The following is a 20,413-nucleotide window of genomic DNA, read 5'->3' as shown; positions in this document are numbered from 1 at the left end:
TAAGTCCCCCCTATTATTATGTTATCCTTCTTTTACTCTTTAAAATTAAAAAAAATTGCCATAATCATTGTTGACCTGAAGAAAAGGGAACAATAAAAATTTGCACCTCACAACCAAAGTACTGAACAACATGTGTTTGCCTGTATGTGAGCAGTTCTGCCATGGCACCATGAAAGGGAGTAATAGTTTCATGTGAAGCATGTGGAATATGTAGCCACTGTAAAGGACCCTGAGTCTGCAAAGGACCCCAATGGGCATACACTGAGTTGGGAAAATAATTAAAACATTGGCAAAGATGTGTCTATTCTAGAAAGTGGAACTCTAGAGAAAGCCAGATTAAGTTTATCTAGGGCAGCTTTGGCCTTGGGTGTAAATGCTCTTGAAGAGGTAGGAGCCAGATCCCCCTTGTGAATGTCAAAGAGAGGACCTAAATCATGAGTTACTTGCTTAAGAGCTTGGCAAGGCCAATTAATTCTACCACGTAAAATTTGAAAATCAGGGCTGATCTGAACAGTTTGGGGCATAATGTCTTTGTTGTATAAGGTGACCCAAATATGAAAAACGTGTCATAGTTTGTACCCTTTTGGAGGCCACCACTGGGCCTGTCATTATTTTAATGGAATGCTAAAGTTAAGAGACTGTTTAACCATCAGTGTTTTCCAATCATATTTTAAACCTTATACATATTTGTAAAAAAGGAAATAAAACAGGCAGTCAACCTTTATAGGAGTCAAGAGAACACCAAAGACTTACAAAAACTTTCAGAATCACTAGCATATCTTGTATATGATGTTAAGAAGAGTGTAATTAAAAGGAGACAGTTTTATTAGCTATATAATCTAAAATGAGGAATTTTTTGACTATAACTCTAAAAGAGCAAAGTTATCACTGAATTATAATCAATTTCTTGAGAAGGAGCAAGGTTTCCATTTATGGGAAATATGTTCTTTTAAGTAATCTTTGAAAATACCCATTTATGTAAATCTTAGGAAATACTTTTTTTTCAGTTAAAGGCAAAATGTCTTTTGAGGATGGAGAGGGATAGTAAAAAAACAGTATTTTAAATCAATCACCTTGAGGGAGCCATTGCCAAAGTAGCTCCTTGTACACATGAGGGGCCAATATCTGCACAAATTCAAATTGTCTCAGACAGTGTAGCAGTTTTTTGTGGGCTCTTAAAGCCTCTTTACATCATTTATTTACATTTTTAAAGGCCAGTTGTTGAATGATTAATTTGCTAGCTTCTGTGTCACTTATAATTCTCTAAATAGCCTGCTATAAGCATGTCAAAAGATTTTGAAACGGTTCACCAGGGCTCTGATGAATGGAAGTCAAATCAAGGGATATCTCATCCCTTGAAGGAAGTTCCCTCTGGGCCCTTGTGGCAGCGATTTTACCTTGCTCATATACTTGTAATTCAAAGGTAAATTGATTGTGGTAGCAAAGGCACCTTCCCTGATTAGTATATCTTTTGTAATAGCTATGTTGTGAACAGCATGGGGAGCGGCTTGGTCTACATAATTCAAGAAATTTCCTTTCCACAACAAATAATCTCCTGGACTTAAACATGCTTTAGCTGTTCCTTTCCAATCATTTGGGGCTATATCTGTTGTCCTAGGAGCTCTGCAAAACTCAAGGGAAAGGGAGTTGTAGGACCATAGGTAACATCAGCTTGTTTTAATTTTTTTTATGGTTTTAAAACGTACAGCTTCATTAACAGATATAACTTGTCTGGGATTACTGGGGACTTGAAGTTTAGTAACAGGGTCAGTATGCTGAAAACCTTCCATGGACTTCCTTACCCATCTGGGGTTTTTTTAGTGCAAATTGCAAGAGAGAGAAAATGGCTTTATTCCCTTAGAGGCAAAACCTGTGACTCAACAAAGTTCTAAAAAGGCTGGGATTGCTGCCTGTGGCTCAGTTAAAGTTATTGGGGTTGTAATACATCATGATCCCTTAGACTGAGTAGTGTATGGGGGAGGACATAAGGTGAGAAATATCCAGAATGGCCTCTGCATCCCTCCAGGTCACCAGCCTAGCACCTCTGCTATGGTGAGAAATACTGCCCACACTCTGTGGGCCTGCAGCTGCCACAGCTGGAGGCCATCCACACTTATGCCTAAAAGCCCTTTCAAATGTCTTTCCTTTAAATAATCAATTCCATTTTTGAACCCAGTAGGTGTCAGAAGACGCAAAATCTTTGGATCCCCTTTCCTTATTTATAGATTTTTAATTTTTTTTTAAGGGAAGAATGACCAATTGAGTGATACAAGAGTCTGGGGTGATTTGAGCAGTGTTTTGAATAAACTGAATCATAGCCTTTATTTATTTTTTGTATTTGGGCTCCTGCCCCTGCCTGCAGCTTCTCCTCTGTTGCCTCAGTGCTGGGCAAGCTGCCCTGCTGGCAGGGGCTCAATTCACCTGCCTCATTGTCGGATGGGCTCCATCGCCCAAGCCCCCCTCCCCAGGAGACAAAGTGGTTGCCACCTGTGTAGGCATGGACGCCAAATTTTTTCTCTGGATTTTCCTTCCTTTGATCTGGGCTGCTGCCACTCCTGCAGCTCTTAGCAGAGTGCACATTGCTAGTGTCATGGGTGTGGCTGGCTGCAAGGCATGCTGTACTGTAGAGGTGCCCAAAAGGGAATGGGCTTGGTTGGCAGAGGAGGGGAACTGGGATGTGTGCAGCCATTGTCACTGCTGGCTGAGCATGCCGGTTGCCACTCCTGCTCTGGCCGCTGGATGTCCCGCTGCTGCCAGGACTCCAAGCACAGGTGCTGCCAGTGCCAAACTTTGGGTGCAAGAAGCATGCGTGTGGGTGGTGGGGAGAGCCGGGGTGCACTGCAGTCATGTCCAGCCTACCCAGCCCTGGGTGCCCAGGCTTGTGGTTGGCTGCATGGGCCAGCAGCCACAGCTGTGCAGGGTGCAAGGGCATGCACAGACTTAGCTGGCAAATCCCAGCTATGTCTGCCTAGGACCAGAGACCAGGGCCCTCCCAGCACCTGGTCTGCGCCCCTCCCCTTGGTGGGCCATGCTGCTCTGAGCCAGCCATGCACAGTTCAAAAGAATTTCCCTTTTTGTCTTCCATAGTTTCTTCCTTATTTGACTGAGCAGAGCTAGAGGGTTTAAGCTCCATTGGTGGGGGTGTTGTGCCACCCTCCTTTTCCTGCTTGGGGCTTGATTTTACAATAGTGCTCCAAACCAAATCCTTTGTGATGGTCTTAAAAAGTAAAGTAAATGTAGGAACCAAGAATACAATTATTTCTATATACATCTGTGGTTTTTGAGACTCTGTTGGCTCCATTCCTTCACCTTTTTCCTTTTGTCTTCCTCTAAGCCTTTTTTTTTTTTTCTTTATGGCTCCTCTGAAATTTATTTTCTCTCTCTGGCCCTAGGGAGGAAAGGAGCTGCTCAACCACCATAGGGGCTTTTATTTATACATTGGACCAAGTATCACATGACACAGGGTTGCCTAGCAACTAATGGCTGGGATTGTCTCAGGCAAGGTGTTTCTTTGGAATGAAGCAGCTTGATTGCCTCAGGTGCTCTTTGTTCTTGGACCAACTTTGCCTTGCCCCTACATGTGACCAATTTCCAGCTTCAGCCACTCCCTACAAGCAAGCACACAGATATTTAATCCCTGGATGTATTTGTGTATATGGACACAGTGGGGGTAGTGAGTAGGTCTCTGTCACAGAGGCAGAGGAATGGGACTTTGGGCCTAAACACCATGTTGTTGAGGCCAGGTTGCTGCTGTGGGAGGGCAAACTGACTGCAGCAGATGCAGCTGCCTGGCTAGTGGCATCATCCTGTCCTCACACCTGGAAAACTAAATACCTGTGGCTCCTGCTATGCTACCCTTGAACTTCCACAATTCCTTCACAGTTATCTGTATTTTGAGTAGAACATCAGTGCTGTTGTGATTAATAAATTGGGTTCCTGACAGTTTCTCTCAATGTTTGTTTTCTGGGTTATATTTTTGTTGTTGTTGCATGTTGCTGTGTTACTCAGGGTGTCCCTGAACTCCTGGTTTCTGGTGTTCCTCCTGCCTCGGCCTCCTGAATAGCTGGACCACAAGTGTCATCCTGCTTAGAACTGAGTGTGGTCAGCCATGATCCATGAAAATCTACTCAGGCACTATTTTTTATGGTCCAAAGTTTTCACATTTTAAAATATTTTAAAAGTCCAAAGAATATTTCATGATACGTCAAAATTATATATAATCAAATTTTAGTGTCCAGCAGAAGTTTTACTTGGGACATATCCAAGCACTTTTACCTTCTGTGTTGTCTTTGGCTACTAAAATATAAGTGCAGGATCCAGCAGTTGTAACAGACTGTACAACTTGCAGAACCAGAAATATTTATTTTCTGAACTTTTACCAAAAAGTTTGCCTTATATGTAAAACTCTGATTTGGTAAGCCTTTAAAGATGATCCAGTTTGCCCAGGAAACCAGGTGAGTCACCCATGGCTACGTGCCTAGTTCATGAGAGATCTTTTCTGTTGTGCACACTCCTCACAACTATGAAGGAAGAGGGGCCCTCTGGTGGCCCTTACCCTGCAGAAGCCAGGAATTTGCAATGATTATAGTGCGCAGTAAGGTCAGCAGAACAGTCAAGGTGTTTGATACATAGGGCTGTCATGGAGATGTTAGATCATTACTTCCTTAGGGCTGAGCAAGAAGGATAGGCAATAGAGATACTTGTAAGCATATATAACCAAAAAAATCTGCTGGATATGGTGATACATGCTTGTAATCCCAACATTCTGGGAAGTTGAGGTAGGATCACAAATATGAGCCCAGCTTTGGCAACTTAATAAAATCCTGTCTCAAAAATAAAGGGCTGGGGATGTAGTTCAGTGTGGCAGTCCTGGGTTTAATCCCCACTACCACCCCCCTCAAAAACAAAAAAGCAAGAATGGGTGAGTGCTGGGTGTGGTTGCACCCCTGTAATTCCAACACTTGGGATGCTGAAGTGGGAGGCCAGCTTGGGCAAGGCCAGCTTGAACTACATAGTGAGACTCTGTACCAAAAAAAAAAAAAAAAAGCCCATGAGCAGGAGAGCAAGGGACTGAGAGCAGCTTCCACAGTAAAGTGTCTTATTCTTGAATTTGAGCTAATACTCAGATCAAGAAAACATTGAAGATGTAGTTTAGGCTCCAAGAGGAAGTGCCATGGCAAGTACATCCAGTCTTCATGCCTCCAGTCCTTTGTCAAAGACTGATAGCCATTTAATAGGTGGATTGTATGCTTCATAAAGGGGAAGATTGAGGAGCTTCAAAGACTTGTAGACTGGCTATGAATGCTGTCCTAAACAGACAAATCTTCCTCTATGTCCAGTGGTTCCATGGACTCATGTTGGCCATTTGCTTGGTTTTTGAGTGTGTAGTTGGGATTGACATTCTGGATAATTGGATTAACCCCAATACTGGATCTTTGGTTTGTGTTAAGAGCCACCATAATGGGGAAGGTCATGTAGGAGGCCCTGAAAGTCACTCCCCAGGTCATACAGTAAGTTAAAAAACAATATTGCATTTGAGGGAGAGGGCTGAGATCAGTGCTACTCTTAAAGACCTAAAAGATGCAGTATTAGTGTACCTCTCATATTCCTCTTCTATAGTGAAAGAGCCTAACAACCCTAAAGAAGATGGACTAGACAGGCTTGACCATATTTAAGTCCCACTTGCAGGCATTATACTGCTTTTAATGCAGATTTATATAGCGTGGGTTATATGGTATGCAAGGTTTGATTTGGAAAATGCATTTTTTAAAAAAGCCAACTTAAGAAAAATGTTTGCATTAACATGGAACAATACCTGAAACATTTAGTTTTACTCCAGGTTCTAATATACTGTACTGAGGTGTACTGTGTGAACACTGTTAGTACATCACAAGGACGCATCATACCTGCGAACTCATGCCATCCAGATGGGAACAGCAAGAGGTGGCTAGCAGCTCAGAGACCTTGATATACCATAGGTATGTCAGAACATAGGTGCCAAACCCAATAAAGGTTTGACAATTTACCACAAAAAAAAAGAGTATATGACACAATTTTGCACACTGATCTACATTCTTTTTTTAAATTTTTTTTTTTTTAAAGAAAGGCAGACTGCCACATGCAGCACCTCATTTGGATGTGTCTGGAGTCTTGGAAGCTTGACTACCCTACATTCTCCTACAAATGGACCTTGAGAGTTTGTTTGGATTTTCTAGCAGGGGAGTGCAGCTACTTGTATACCCCTGACCGAGGAATGGTCCTCTTGTATTGGGAGTGGTTGTCCTCTTCAACTGAGCGTGCACACACAGGGAGCATTGAAGGAGGAAGGGGACAACCACCCAGCCAATCAGATCAGCTGAATCAACCCTGGCGATCAATGGGGTGATGGATGTCGCAGCCAGATCACCTTCACATCCCTGATCTATATTCTTAAAGATTTGATAGGCTGCTTTTTAAAAGGAATTTATATATTTACTGACATCAAATTATATTTTCTTAGAAATTTTGGAATCTCCTATCTCTAGTTATGCTGCTTTTTTATCAATATTTGTGATTTTTATTTCTGTTACATCTTGGCAGAACTTTGCCTACTTTTTTGTACTGGAGACATATCTCAAGATCTCACACATGCTAGGGTAACAATTCAACCACTGAGCTACATCCCAAGCCTTTTTTTATTTATGTGACTTTTGAGACATGGTCTCACCATGCAGTTCAGGTTGGCCTTGAATTCACTATGTATCCCAGACTGGCCTCAAACTCACGGCGATAAATGAGTTAAAAGGAACTAATGAAGTTATGGTGTGACAGAATAAGCAGTTTATTTACCAGGGCAAATTAACATAGTCAAAGTTCCTGTGGTTCAAGCCATTTGGAGAAAGGAGGCTTAATCAGAGCAGGAAAATAATTCAAGAAAAGATTGAAAGTAAGGTTATGCCGTCTTTTAAAAGAATTTTTGATTTAAGATCAAGTAAGAGCCCTTAAAGTATGTCAAACAGTACTAGGACTTGAATTACTTTCATAAATAGGCTGATTATGTGTAAAGAAAAGACTTGGGAAATGGATGTATTGAAATTATGGCAAGATCATAGGTTAATGATAGTTTCGACAGTACTAGTAGTTTTCATTAAACATTCACTTACTTAACAAGTCTTCAAAATATTTTTTTTTCTAATTTTATGTTTTATCACTTTAATGAAACAAAAGTGACTAGCCAGCAGATCTGGCCAAGTCATCTGTGGTGTGACTGGAAAATGAAGTCATAAGAGTGGATGACACAGTGGTCGAAGACACTTTAAAGAATCAACTTCTAGAAGCACACCATCCAAGCAAAAAAACCTAGGTCTTCCTTCCAGCTACCACACCTAGTTCATAACTCGGCCGTTTGGATTCCTCCTTTAAATTACTTGTTGAATCAGCTCCCATAGCCCTATTCCCGCTGTACCAGTTTAGATAAGTCTCCAGCTTATGCACCCATTGTCTCCCGGACTTCCAAGTTCAAACTTTCCTCCTTTAATTTATCCTTAACAGAAAGCTCTAGAAAGCATATCGTCACCTTTCTCCTCAAAATTCTCGCGTCTTCCCACTTACTGTTCACTGAACAACATCCAAATTCCTTCACAAAGTTCTACTTAGTGTCTCATGTCTTTTTGCCGGGCTAATGAATTTGTCCCTCTTTTTCCATTTTCTACAGCGTAGTGTTTCTCTTGCGTCTTTTTTAGACACCTTACCCTCAACCTGGCCCGGTGTTACTTGATTCAGGGCGTAGAACCTTCCCGACCCCTCAGAGTCCAACGTTGGACCCTTTCCTTTCCTTCTGCCGACGCAGACTCAGCTCATCCGGGTCAGGGGGCTGTCCTGGATCCCTCCCTGGCTGCCAGGAAAAGAGTTCGCTGGGCTCGTCTTTACCAGCGCTTCCGCAAGAACAAGCGGAGCGTACGGCAGTCTGCTGCTGTGTTCTCTGAGAACATCCGGAACCCCGTAGATCGGAGATCTACGACCCTGGAAAGTCGGGGGTGTTTGACAGGCTACGATAGTGCCCGGAAGTGATGTCATCATAAGAATCTCCCAGACACTAAAGTACAGTCTCAGAGGCCGGAGGGCGTTAGCCAGGTGCAGAGTCTGCAGCCAATTCTGGGAAGTGTAGTTCCTCCTGGAGCTCAAGCAAGCCGCGGGTGGTCCTGAGAAGGTTATCAAGCAGGCTTTATTTCCTGTCTTTGTGCCTGTGGCCGCGGAGCACGCTGGGAGCTGTAGTAGGGCGCAAACGCCCTTCCTCGCCCCACCCTCGCCGCGTTGGTCTCTGGGAAAAGTAGTTGTCTGGAGGCCGTGGCCAGGGGCCTTGGAGTTATGGAAAGGCGGAAACTCCCGGTCTCCCCGGTGTCCTCTAGGAAATTAGTTGGCGGAGTCCGCCCTTGTTTTTTTCCGGTCGTTGTGGCCGCGAGCACGGGGCACACTGGGAGAAGAAGTAGGGCAGAAACGCTCCGTTGTCCCTCTCCATGGTGGCCTTTGGGAAGTGTAGTTGTTGACGCCTTGGCCTGGTTGTTTGCATCTCTGTGGTTTGGGAAGGCGAAATTACGCGACTCCCGGCGGTGTTTTCAGGGCAGAGTCGAGGGTGCAGGCGGGGACTGGGTCTCCCTTCTCCCTTCGCTAGAAACCCGCGGGTGGCCGCCTTGTGCCTCCCTGCGCCAGCCAGCCGAGCGCGGAGCGAACGCGTCGCCCAGGCCCGCGCCAGAGGCCGGACAGCGGACAGGGCCTGCCGCGCCGGGCGGGAAGTGACGGCGTACCGGCGCAGGCACCAGGCCTGCGTGCTCCACATCCTCTTTCCTGCCATGGCCCAGGTAAGTGTGTGTCCTCTTTCCCTTTCCTGGGTGCCACGCTTGTCAGCAGTTGGGACCCGGGTCGCTTCTCCTTAGCTGGTGCCCCCGCCCCGCCCAGACGCTGTGGTACCCTACCCCTTCCAGGGCCGCCCGGACTGCTCTGTGTGCCCCTCCCGGCCGCCGTTCCCTCGTTTCTGTGTCGTGTTCTTTAACACCCGCGTCTTTAAGCACCCGCGTCAGTGGCGCTGATTCCTGGAAGGCAGTGCCAGCATCGCCTGGACCTTGCTAGAGATGAGCATGCTGGGTCCAGTCCTGGACCTTCCGAGTCGGGAGCACCGGGGCCGCGGCCCCTGCCAGGATTCTGATGGGCGGCGCATGCTGTCTTGGGGATGCAGCTGTGAACAAAACTCCTGAACTCACAGAACCCATTTTGCAGACACGACTGTAAGTTTCTGTAGCTAGGAACAGTGATGCTTTCATTGTGGCTGGGACTAAATGCTGGTGATTGACCTTCACAGAGGTGGGCATAACAACATGGACCATTACAAATCACTTCTCTGTTTTAGTCACTTCCCTGGCCTATCTTTCGTCTTGTCTCCAAATCCAGAGGCTTCTGCGTGTTGTTGTGGTATTCAGCTAAACCTCTGCTGCAGATGTTTAGCCTAGGAAACACCTTTATTAGTGAACAACCTTTTATCGTCTTTTAAACTGTAAAATAGAACTGTCATACATCTGGAATTGCTACTAGTTTGTGATGTTTTTAATTCCTGCCCATGGCTTATGGCTGAATGATTCATGCAAGTGGTGTAAAACCAGGCTTCAAAGCAGGGTCTTACTATTTTCCTAATCCTGTGGAAAAGAGCTGGTTCTATCCCGGGAAGTATTTCCTTTGGAGGTCTGTGTACTTTATTGCTTACCTTCCTTGTTCTATGACACTGATACAATTTCTGCTGAACTTCATAGTAGCTAAGTTTCTTTGGGGTAACCTTGACAGATTTGATTGTGCATGTCCCATTTGAAGGGTGCAGCCAGCTATTAAACTCATATTAAAATGGGCTGATACTGTGCTTGCTTCGCAGCACATATACCAAAATAGGCTGATGTTAAGGAAAACATTGTTTATTAAATGCAGTACTCATGGAACAGAAAATTATAACCAGAATGAGAAATCCATGTTGTTCACATATATAATCGTGAATCTTGAATAAAACTGTAAATCATTTCAGGAAAAAACACTTGGTTTTTTTTCTCCCTTTTAATGGAACAAAAAAGTTAAGTCTCTTAATTGTATAATTACTTAGAGTTCTACAAACTTTCACAGTCACCACTTACACTCCACAGTGAGATTTATTTCACTCTTTCCCAGGGACTTTGGGGGCACAGGTACTGTTTGTGCACATATCTGTGTGTCATTGCAGGGATCAGTGACATACAGAGATGTGGCCATAGACTTCTCCCAAGAGGAGTGGAAGTGGCTCCAGCCTGCTCAGAGAGATTTGTATAGATGTGTAATGTTGGAGAACTATGGCCATCTGGTTTCATTGGGTAAGTCGTCCTCCTCATCTCCTTTAAGATATCATTTGATCTTTAGGATGGTTGTTGGAAATTTTGATTGTCTGGTTGAACAGTCACAGGGAGGTATTTTTTTAAAAATTAGTTTTAAATTGGGGGTTGTAAGTTTAGCTAATGTTCAGACATTCTTAATACTTCCATCTGGCATTTATTTTAAAGGTATCTCTTTTCTCATAATTTAAGGACTGATTTTGAATTTGCTTCATTTTCTGTAAGCAGGTCTTTCCATTTCTAAACCAGATGTCGTTTCCTTATTGGAACAAGGCAAAGAGCCCTGGCTGGGGAAAGGAGAAAAGAACAGAGATATCTTTTCAGGTGAGTGAGTTAGAGGTTGGTAGGGGAAGTTTTTTTTTACAAAAATTTGGTTTTTTGAGACAAGATATTGCTGTGTAGTTCAAGCTGGCCTTAAATTCACTGTATAGTCCAAGCTGGCCTCAAACTCTTGGTGATCTTCTTGCCTCAGCTTCTTGAGTGCTGGGGATTGTAGGTGTGTGCCACCATGCCTGGCTTGTAAGGAAGTTTTAAAAATGACAACCCAACTAGTCAATGAGAAAGCAATGCTTTTTAATATACTAGTTGGGAATTTTCACTTAAAGATAGGAGAGATATAAAAACTATGAAGTCCGTTTGTAGCTCCACAAGAAACAATGTCATGTCTCACTATGCCCAGTTCTCATACTTTTCCCTACTTCTCACACATAGATACGTACTTTTATGTCTCCCTGCTCCCATGTTATCTGTCTTTTCTTGTTAGTTTCTCCTTCCTTCAAATTGGTATGTTTGTAGTATATATACCTAGTGCATATATTTATGAATATCAGTGATAGTGTTCTATTTAATTATTTTGGAAAAATTAATTCATTCTTTAGCTTTCTTTTTAGTGGTAGTGGGGACTGAACCCAGGGCCTCACATATTCTAGGCAAGCACTTTACCATTGACCTGCATCCCCTGGCTCATTCTTTGGGTAGCTATTCATTTATTCACATAGTCTTCCAATACTATTGAATTGTATTTAGATCTGATGAAGACTTTCTTCTTTTTTCTTTTTTTTGTCTTTTTGAGACAAAGTCTCACTATGCAGTTCAAGCTGGCCTTGATCTCACTTTGTAATCCAGGCTGGCCTCGAACTCACAACAGTCCTCCTGCCTCAGCCTCCCGAGTGCTGGGATTATAGGTGTGTGCCACCACATCTGACTAAGACTTTCTTTTAATACAAAGATTTAAGTGACATACTGTAGTCAGTGATTTAGTGGTATATACCTAGGACTGGAATTGTTGGATTTAGAGGGTAAGGCACCTCTTACCCTCTAACAGATAATGCTAAAATGTTTTCTAAAGTACTTTTCCTGATATGTATTTCCATTAACAGTAAAATGTTTACTATTACACATCATAATTTATGATGAAGGATCATAATTTTACGTATTAGAAGGGTATAATGTGATAGCTTGTGGTTTTGTTTTGTTTTGTTTTGTCTTTTTGAGACAGGGTCTCACTGTGTAGTTCGGGCTGTCCTTGAATTCACTAAGTATCCCAGGTAGCCTTGAATTCATGGTGATCCTCCTGTCTCAGCCTACCAAGTGCTGAGATTACAGGTATGTGCCACCTTGCCCAGAGGTAGCTTGTGTTTTAAATTTGAATTTCTCCGACTCCTGGTTAGGTTGGCATCTCTTTATACTTTTATGAAACATTTTGCTGTCCTCTTTTGTGTAGTATACCTTGAAGGATTTTCCTCATTTATTTGTTGGGTTCTTATTTGGAAACTTATTTCAAATTAGACATGCCCACAATCCCAGCACTCTGGGAGGCTGAGGCAGGACCATGGCAACTTTGAACCCAGGCTAGGCTCAGGAAGAAGGAGTACATTGGCTGTTAGATTCCAGAAATGTGTGTTATAACTTGGCAGAAAGTTTGTCTGCATTTTGCTTGTGTACAGAGACTTCGCCTGAGATTGAGATTAAGGGTGGAAGACTAATTAATCTTGCAGAAGAAATTTCAGGGCAGTCTAATGTTGAGGCAATGGCATAGCCACTGTTGGGAACTTTTAGCCAGATTTATGTTGAGAATCAAGAGGAAAGAGCCTAGCAGAATGCTGTAAGACATTTTGAGTTTGGCCAGAAATGAAACTCCAGTAAGGTTGCAGACTGCAAAGATGGAATAGAAGAGAAATTGGTTGCTGAAAAGACCAGCAAGAAAAAGCCAAGTATTTCAGAAGACAACAGAAAAGATGGCCTGAACCAGCCATCTGGTTCACAAGAACCAGCAGGACTCCAGCCTCTGCAGCCTTGGAGTTGCAAAGGTGAAAGAACTGGCTTTGAGAAGAGGGCCCCAGAGCACCATGTTTCAGAATAGCAGCGGCCTAGATAATTTGTTCCTCGGGATTAGGTTCAGAGTGCTCAGCAGTCTAGGTACTCGACCCTTACAGCCAAGAGAGAATGAAGCCTGGCTACTGCTCTAGCTGACGCAGACCTTGGCATCATCCATGTGGTGCTGGTTCTAGGTGCATGCAGAATGCAATGCAAGAGTTGTGAAGTCTGGGTGGAAGGCTTCCACCGAGATTTCAGAGGAAGGCCTGGGAGACCAGGCAGTGTGCCCTTGAGAGGGCAGTGTGTGATGCTATGAGTGTGAAGCCAGAAGTGCAGTGGAGACCCCAGAAATATGGAGAAGGCAGGAGTGTGGATTGTGTGAGGAAACCTGCAAGGAGGGAACAGAGCTGGCCCAAAAGAGAAGCTATGGGAACCGCAACCACTGGCAGGGCCATGGGGGTGGAGTCCGCTTTGGAGTTCACATCTTGCCGCAGATTGCCTTGGATGGTGGATATGGAACTACAGCACTTAATATTTGCTGTGTGGGATTTTGGACTTGCTTTGGTCCCATTCCTTTGTATTCCCCCTGTTTGTAACTTTTAGAATGAAAATGTCTATCTTGTGCCTTTGAATGTTGGAAGTATTTAACTTTCTTTTCATTTATACAGGGGCTTGCAGGTAAGTTTGCCTTAAATCTCAGAGGAGACTTTGGACTTGGACTTTTCAGCAGTGCTGAAACTGTGAGGACTTTGGCGCTCTTCGAGGTGCACTAAATGCCTGTTACATAAAGGGACATACATGAATTTTGGGGGTCCAGGGGCAGAATGTTACAGATTGAGTTTAGATACCTCCCCAAAGTGTCATGCAGCCATGGGTGGGGCTTTTTCATAAGTGGCTGATTCTAGAGTATGTGATTGATTCATGGTGCAATGCTAGGGTGAAGGTGCTAAGATTAAGAGTGAGTGACTACTAAATCAGCCCAATGATTGGTGTGGCCCTACTAATCCTGGATGCAACATAAAGGACAGAAAGAGGCTTGTTTTCTCCTCCTGCTTACTTGCTTTGTTACCTTCTGTCTGCCATGAAGTGTTTCTCTTCTGGGATGCTTCTGTGTCATGCCATCCTGCCTATTAGCCAGCTGACTATGGACTGAAACTTCTACAAGCTGTGAGCCAAATTAACCTTTCCTCCCTTAACTTTGGATGTCAAGTATTTTGTCTGAGCAGTGAGAAGTTAACTAAGGCAACTACTACATTTAAACAGGGTTACCACTTAAAGTTGGTGCCATTACCTAGTCCAGATCTAGTAATTACCTGAATTACGGCGATGTCTGGGTAGTAGAGAGAGATAGATGGATTAGTAACAAATTAAGAAAGTAGAGTTGAAGGGATTTAGTGAGTGACTAGATGGCAGACATGAAGAAGGTTGAGGAATTATGGTTGACATTACTCTCTTGGTATTATTTCCTAAGAAAAGAGGAATGAATCAGTTTATAGCAAGGAGCTAAGATTGTATCAGTTTGAGACTTGTTAAGTTTTGATGTTCATGGGATGCATCAGTCTAAATCTGCTCAATGGCCAGATGTGTTGGCAAATGCCTGTAGTCCCAGCACTCTGGGAGGCTTAGGCTGGGGGATTACATTTTCTGGGCCAGCGTGGGCAACTTAGTGACTTAGCAAGACCTTGTCTCAAAGTAAAAAGGGAGAAATGGTTGGAAAACCAATGTAGCTCTGTGTAAAGGCCTTATATTCAATTTTGAGTACCAGAAAAGCAAAACAAAGCAGTACACCCTCTAACCAACTAATATCACTAGTCAAATGAGTACCGTATTCTACAGCAGAAGAAGGGTATTACAATGCTTTTTATATTTCAATCTGCACTTAAATAATCTACTTTTGAAAGAGTTTTTATATTCATTCCACCTCTCCTATTCCCTGTGCTTCTGAGCATTGCAAGATACCTGTTTCTTAGGTAATACTCCCCAGCCCTCCAATTTTAGTCAGTAAAAGAACCACCTGGAGCTGGGGATTTAGCTCAGTGGCACAGCACCTGGCAAGCTTGAGGTCGTGAGTTTGATTCCCGGTACCAAAAAAAAAAAAAAATTATCTGGAGAAGTTTGTAACACATTGCCAGATACAACCCCAGAAGGGTGGAGTGCATGAATTAGATTTGGTTTGGTTTCTTTCCCTCCCTTCCTTTTGCTTTCCTGGGCCTTGCAAAATGATAAGCAACTGCTGTGCCAGTGAGCTTTTTGTTTTTTGTTTTAAAATTTTGAGATAGGGTCTTAGTTGTTTGGATTGACCTTGAACCTGTGATCCTCCTGCCTCATCCTCTGGATTAGCTGAGATTATAGGTTTGTACCACCATGCCCAGAGAGATGTTGTAAGTTAGTAAACATTAATTTTGAGGAGTAGCTTTAAGTTTGGAACAAACTGTACAGAAAGTGTATAGTTCCCAAGTACTCCTTGTCCACACACAACAACTTACTGCCATTGACAATCGTCCTCTAAAATAGTACATTTTATGTAAAGGATTGGGCATCCATGGATGTTAGTATCCTGACTGTCCTAGAACCAGTTCCTCATGGATACTGGGGGACAACTGTATTCCTCTTTTTTGTTACATTAAGTATCTTGTTGAAAAGCAGTTGTGAAGAGGACATACTTCCTTATTCCTAATCTTAGGAATTTTCCTGTTCCCTAAACTTAGGAAAGCTCCAAATTTCTTACCATTAATTATATTACCTAAAGAGTTTTTCATATTTTTTAAGCTGATGAAGTTCTTTTTCATTCCTATTTTGCTGAAATTTTAAAAATCATGACTAGGTGTTGGATTTTGCAAATGTGTCTTCTGTATCTGTTGTATCATAATGTTACTTTTTAAAGACCTGTTAATGCGGTGGATTATATTGATTTTCAAATGCTGAACCAGCCCTGCATACCCAAGACAAACTCCACTTGTTCCTCAGGTGTAATTCTCTTTATGTACATTATTGGGTATGATTTGCATATACAGTTGTCCCTTCAAATCCAGAAGATTGGTTCCAGAAATGCCTATAGATACCAAAATCTGCACATGCTTAACCCTTTATATAAAATGATGTAGTATTTGCATATAATACATGTAAATCTCCTGTATACTTTATTTCTAGATTAAGTATAATACCTAGTAAAATGTGAATGCTATATATTTGTTGTTGTGCATTGCTTAGGGATAATAACAAGAAAAATGTCTTCAAATGTTCAGTAGTTTTCTCCTGAGTATTTTCAGTGTGTGACTGGGTTGAGGCTATGGGTATAGAATTAAGGGGCACTGAGGACTGACTGTATTTTGTTGAAGGACTTTTACATTTATGTTTGTGAGAGATATTGGTCAGTAGTTTTCTTGTACTATCTTTGTCTGGTTTTGTTATTAGGGTAATGTTGGCCTCATCAAATGCATTAGAAGTATTCTGTCTGCTTCTACCATCTGAAAGAGACAGCAGAAAATTGTGTACCCACTTAGACCTGGTGGTTTCTGTTTTGAAAGTTTTTAATTACTGACTTAGTTCTGTAATTGATATAAGCCTATTCAGGTTGTTTCTTCTGTGAGTGTTGGCAGTTTGTGCCTTTCAAGGAATTGGTACATTTCATCTTGGTTATCAAATTTGTGGGCATATAGTTGCTCTTTGCATTTTTTCATTATCCTTTCAATGTCCAGGAATCAGGAGTGATGTCTCCTTTTTCACTGATGACTCAGTGATTTGTGACATTTTTTTTCTTAATTAGCCTAGGAAGAGGCTTGGTAGTTACATTGGTCTTTTTAAAGAACCAGTTTGATTTCCTAGATTTTTCTCTGTTGGTATCCTATTTTTGATTTAATTGATTTCTGCTGTATTTTTTATTTCTTTCTTGTTATTATTTTGGATTTAATTTGCTGTTCTTCCTAGTTTCCTAAAACAGAAGCTAGATGATTAATTTTAGATCTTTTTTTCTAATACAGTATATGCATTCATCACTACATATTTTCCTCTAAGTACTGTATTTATTTTCATTTGGCTCAAAAACAATTTTTGATCTATGTGGTATTTATTTAAGGAAGGGTTTGTGTTCATTTTTATTTCTTCTGTAATGCTGCCAAATGTGTGATCTATACACTCTTATGTCTCTGAAGAATTTCTTTGAACATTGCTTGCAAGGCAGTTCTACTAGAGAGTGATAATAAAAGACAGCATTTCCCTAAAAAACATGCTGGTGTCTTTTACAGAAAAATTTATTAATTAGCAGATCTAGGGATTAAACCCAGCACCATTTTAATGAACTGTATCTGGTTTTTTTTTTTTGTATTTTACAAAATTTTAGATACAAGGTCTTCTTAAGTTGTTAAATTGCCTGGGCTGGTTTTGAACTTGAAGTACTCCTGCTTCAGCCTCCCAGAATGCTGGGATTACAAACATTCATCACCACACCTGGCTGAGAAAAACGAATTTTTAAATGTATTATTGAAAAACAATTTTAAACTCACAGAAAATAGCACAAAGAGTATCCACATCCCCTTTATTCATACTATTAACACATTGCTGGATTTACCTTATCATTTGGTTTATGATGTTTTCCTAAAACATTTGAAAATACTGTTATATGTCATAGCCTTTTATCCTTAAATACTTCATGTTTTCTAAGAAAGGTATTAAAGTTGTAGTATAAAATTATGTTTTAATTAAATCTGTGATGAAATTCCTAAAATTCCTTGTGAAAAATCAGCTTATGCTTGTCTATCAGAGGTGTTTAATGGAAAAACCTTATGTTCAGAGGGTGGGGTTAAAGTGAGTGTCATGAATAGCACTTTTCAGAGAAATCTTTTTTTCCTCCCATTTAGCATGGATTATTGTAATCTGTTTCAAAAAGCACTAAGCTAAAAGAGTTTAGTATCTTTGTGGGACCTGAGAAATATTTGCAGCTTATTAAAAGTATTATGAAAATTGCCATTTTCAGAGAATTATGGCAGCAAATATACTTTAAATAGAGGCAAGGAAGATTAACAGCATATTCTTCACAATTATTATCTTCCTGACCTGTTTCTTCTCCTTTAGTTACTTACATGTACTCTTTCCCCTTATGTATTCACATCTCTTCTTGATTACTAGGCATACTGCTGAAATTTCAGTCATAAGTGGCAGGTAAGAAAGCCATTGCTACATTTAAAAAAAAATTCAATTCCATCATTAAGAAGGGAGTAGTATGCTGAACACAGTGGTATATGCCTGTAATCCCTTCTACTGAGGAGGCTGAGGCAGGAGGATCACAAGTTGAAATCCAGGTTGGGCAATGTAGTGAGACCATGTTTCAAGATAAAAAGTAGAGTGCTGAAATGTAGCTCAGTGGTAGAACACTTTCTTAGAAAGTATGAGGCCCTGGATTCAATCCCCAGTAACACACACATACACGTGCACACACGTCTTTGTAAGTTTGAGGTCAGTCTGTGCTATTTAGTGAGTTCTAGGACAATCTGAACTCGGCGGGGGAAAAAAGAGAGAAAAACATTAGTGATTTTTTTTGTTTTTTGTTTTATTTTTCAGTGTTAGAATCAAATGGTGAGATCAAAGACCTTTCTCCAGAAAGTATCACTTATGAAGATATTTCATCCCAGTATTTCATAATGGAAAGAATTGTAAGCCAACACCGCATATGTTCCAGCTTAAAAAGAAACGGGCAATTTGAGGATGGTAGTGAGGTACTACCAAGAAGTCAAGGTTGTATCAGGCAAGTGGTATCAGGCAAGTCTCAACAAGAAGCTTTAACTCAGCATATGAGCATGACTGCAGTAGAGAGGCCCTATGGATGCCAAGAATGTGGAAAAATGTTCAGTCGGCGCTTTTCCCTTGTATTACACCAGAGAACTCATACTGGAGAGAAGCCATATGTATGTAAGGAATGCAACAAAACCTTTAGCCAGATTTCAAACCTTGTGAAACATCAGATGATACATACTGGTAAGAAACCTCATGAGTGTAAAGACTGTAATAAAACATTCAGTTACCTTTCCTTTCTTATTGAACACCAGAGAACACACACTGGGGAAAAACCTTATGAATGTACAGAGTGTGGAAAGGCCTTTAGCCGTGCCTCTAACCTCACCCGACATCAGAGAATTCACATAGGAAAGAAACAGTATATCTGTAGGAAATGTGGGAAAGCCTTCAGCGGTGGTGCAGAACTCATTCGCCACCAGATTACACATACTGGGGAGAAACCTTATGAATGCATTGAGTGTGGGAAAGCATTTCGCCGTTCTTCACACCTTACTCGACATCAGAGCATCCATACAACCAAAACCCCCTATGAATGTCATGAGTGTAGGAAGGCTTTCCGTTGCCACTCATTCCTTATTAAACATCAGAGAATTCATGCTGGAGAAAAGCTCTATGAATGTGATGAATGTGGGAAAGTGTTCGCTTGGCATGCATCCCTTATTCAACACATGAAAACTCATACTGGAGAAAAACGCTACCCATGTGCTGAATGTGACAAAGCCTTCAATAGAAGCTTTTCCCTCATTCTACATAAGATAACTCACACTGGAGAAAAGCCCTATGTATGTTCAGTGTGCAACAAATCTTTTAGCTGGAGCTCAAATCTTGCTAAACATCAGAGAACACATACCCTAGAGAACCCCTATGAATATGAAAATTCATTTAGTTACCACTCATTTCTTATTGAACACCAGTGAATCAGTCTGAAAACCAAGAGTGTTTGGATTAGTTAAAATAGAAAAAAAAAAAAAAAAAAAAAAAGCAATGCCTTACTTTCACTTTAGACTCCTGGAAAGAAGTCTTATGTGAATGTGTTGAATGTGAAGAAATGTGGCCCATATCTTATATACTAATCCTGGAGAAACCCTCAGGAACATATGGGATAGCTATTAGTAGCTGTTCATTCTTTTTGCAACATAAGACAGAATCAGTATTGAGAATTTTCATCTGGTAATATCCTTCATTCTGCATTTGTAAACTCCTTCCAAGAAAGAGTACATATCCAACAGATGTGAGGAAGCTTTTAGAGATCATTCCTCATTCTGTATCTGTCAGCTCAAGCAGGACAGAATTTTATGATAAGGAAAAACATTACAAAAGGGTACTTTGGTTATCAGAAAATTCATAAAGTGATACAGTAATTTGAGAAAGACCACTATGCAGTATTAAAGTTTTAAATACTTTTGAAGGAGAGAAAGCAACTCCAGGTGAATGTAGGGTAACTTCATGCAGAATGTCAAATTTACATGGGAGAAGTATACTGGACAAAAATATTGTGATGAGTAACAAAAACCTAAGATTGCTGGAGAGAACCAATGTAGGAAATGTTTTTTTCTTGGGAGGATGGGAATTTTACTTTTTATTTTTATTTTTATTTTTTTATTTTTTTTCCTGTACTGAGAATTGAACTCACGACCTTGCACTTGGCAGGCAGGCACTGTACTGCTGAGCAAAATCCCCAGCCCCAAGGGTGGGAATTTTAAAGTGAATTCAGAAAAGGAAGCTAGCAATAAATCTTTTGGGTTGTACTAACCTTGTACTTGCTGATTTCTTCCATACCAGGTGTGATTGTGAAAATGTAACTAACTACCACAATTTTTACAACAGTGAAAACTGGTTTTTTGTTCAAACATACCAACATGGAAATATTTTTAGGTATTTGACACAAGAGGATTTGGATTTAAAGCTACCCTAATCCATGTACATGT

General features: G+C 41.3%; 1 protein-coding gene across 1 annotated transcript in view; it reads left to right on the top strand.

Annotated features, from left to right (window-relative positions):
• LOC102015958 (zinc finger protein 208-like) overlaps positions 1-19,466 on the top strand; it is a 91,094-nt gene extending 71,628 nt beyond the window's left edge. Inside the window, 6 exon segments of the mRNA XM_005402935.2 lie at positions 1,272-1,423; positions 7,722-8,008; positions 8,524-8,837; positions 10,235-10,361; positions 10,605-10,703; positions 18,252-19,466. Of these exon segments, the coding sequence (XP_005402992.2) occupies positions 1,272-1,423; positions 7,722-8,008; positions 8,524-8,837; positions 10,235-10,361; positions 10,605-10,703; positions 18,252-19,402 (2,130 nt within the window). The 3' untranslated portion in view covers positions 19,403-19,466.
• Positions 19,467-20,413: the final 947 nt, after the last annotated feature.

Source organism: Chinchilla lanigera, unplaced genomic scaffold (assembly GCF_000276665.1).
Source record: "Chinchilla lanigera isolate Chin_1 unplaced genomic scaffold, ChiLan1.0 scaffold00081, whole genome shotgun sequence".
NCBI classification, from domain to species: Eukaryota; Metazoa; Chordata; class Mammalia; order Rodentia; family Chinchillidae; genus Chinchilla; species Chinchilla lanigera.
This window is presented reverse-complemented; position numbering and strand designations above follow the sequence as displayed.